The sequence below is a fragment of the Myotis lucifugus genome, unplaced genomic scaffold (genome assembly GCF_000147115.1).
Source record: "Myotis lucifugus unplaced genomic scaffold, Myoluc2.0 scaffold_1264, whole genome shotgun sequence".
NCBI classification, from domain to species: domain Eukaryota; kingdom Metazoa; phylum Chordata; class Mammalia; order Chiroptera; family Vespertilionidae; genus Myotis; species Myotis lucifugus.
In genome coordinates this window covers 35666-37203 of record NW_005872312.1, presented here as the reverse complement: position 1 = coordinate 37203, position 1538 = coordinate 35666, and the positions used below count along the sequence as shown (strand labels likewise).

At 64.2% G+C, this 1538-nt stretch overlaps 1 protein-coding gene across 2 annotated transcripts in view; it reads left to right on the top strand.

Moving 5' to 3' along the window:
* The window catches only part of LOC102423762 (phosphatidylethanolamine N-methyltransferase-like), a 36336-nt gene that overhangs the window by 1200 nt on the left and 33598 nt on the right, over positions 1–1538 (top strand). Inside the window, exons 1-2 of one of the 2 annotated variants that reach the window (XM_014449592.2) lie at positions 26–92; positions 539–646. In XM_014449592.2, coding sequence (XP_014305078.2) covers positions 27–92; positions 539–646 — 174 coding nt within the window. In that variant the 5' untranslated portion in view covers position 26. Of the gene's footprint in view, positions 1–25; positions 93–538; positions 647–1538 lie in introns of those variants that run through there. The other variant, XM_023748314.1, reaches the window with a different exon arrangement.

Sequence of the window (1538 nt, the reverse complement as noted above, 5' to 3'; positions counted from 1 at the left end):
CCACATTTTATTTATCCATGCAGGAGATGGACACATTTTCATTGCAAGTGTGCGGACGGGAAGATCTTTGCTCACGCACTGCGCTCGCACGTGTGAGTTTCTCTAGAGTCACGTGGGAGCCCACCTACCTGTTCAGCTCACAGCCTCATCGACACTCAGGACTGTCGCTCAGTCTGTTGAGAAGAGGCCCATCGGGTTGTGGGGTGTCATCTACCCGACTGCGGCGAGGCTTTGTGTCTATCTCTTCCCACGGCGGCCCCTCAGCCCCTCGGGTGCTCTGGGCTTCTGGCCTCTGCAGGCCCAGCCCCGGCCCAGCACCCTGCGCACTCCCCGGTGGCTCGCCGGAGCCCGAGTCCGGCACAGCTGATTGGGTTTCGGCTCTTTATCTCCAGTTTATGAGCTCGCACTGTAGCAACCTCTGCAGGACTCCATGTGCCGAGCCTCCCAGTGTGTTCCCAGAGGGTGACTTCTCCCGTGTGGGCGGCAGGCGGCGGGCGGGGCGGGGGGGCCTCAGCTGACGCTGGTTCTGTCCCTGCAGGCAGACCTCTGCGTGATGGCCCGACTGCTGGGCTACGTGGACCCCTCGGAGCCCTGCTTTGTGGCCGCCGTCCTCGCCATCGTTTTCAACCCGCTCTTCTGGAACGTGGTAAGCGCTGCTCCGCCTGCCCTAGGTCTGGGCCCGTGGGAATCAGTCTTCCTGCTTCCTGTTGAGGTGGCATCCAGTTAGGGGACACAGACCAGGGAAGCCCCTCACCTTGGGCATCCCACCATGCCTTGGCATTGCCAGATGGCCCCGGGCGGCTGCTGGGAAAGGCTGGGCAGCAGGCTGCCCATGGCGCTGCCCACTGTGCCTGGTGGCGTCACGAGGTCCTCCAGTGGGTGGAGTGGACCGACTCGGTTTAGGGTTCCTTCCCTCTCCGCATCTCACACGCGCTCCGCACACATGGTTAGCTTTCCTAAATGAGGCTTCCTGCAAAGTGGGTCGCACAACACTGGCTTGAGGTAGCCGGGTAGCAGGAACGAGCCTCTGAGGAGTGAGGTGAGAGACGGCGCCACTCGTCTGAGGGGCAGGGACGCGGGGAGGGTGGGAGAGGGCTGGGCAGTGGCGGGGGAGGTGGCCCTGGCCTTGGAGGGAGGCCCTCTGCCATAGCCTTTCCCTGGACCAAGGTGTGGGGGCAGCGTTTGGAGCTTGTGGTCAGGCTCTCCTAGGGCACCATCCCCGGAGAGATGGAAAAGGGCAACGTTTGGGGCTGGAAGCTGCGCTGGGGTACCAGGGCTGTGGGTTCCTGGGCTGTGGGGTTCCTAGGCTGTGGGGTCCCTGGGCTGCGGGTTCCTGGGCTGTGGGGTTCCTAGGCTGTGGGGTCCCTGGGCTGTGGGGTCCCTAGGCTGTGGGGTCCCTGGGCTGCGGGTTCCTGGGCTGTGGGGGCCCCTGGGCTGCGGGTTCCCTGAGCTGTGGGGGCCCTGGGCTTGTGGGGTCCCTGCGACTGTGAGGATTCTATGCTGTAGGGTCCTTGGGCTGTGTGTTACCTGGGCTGGGG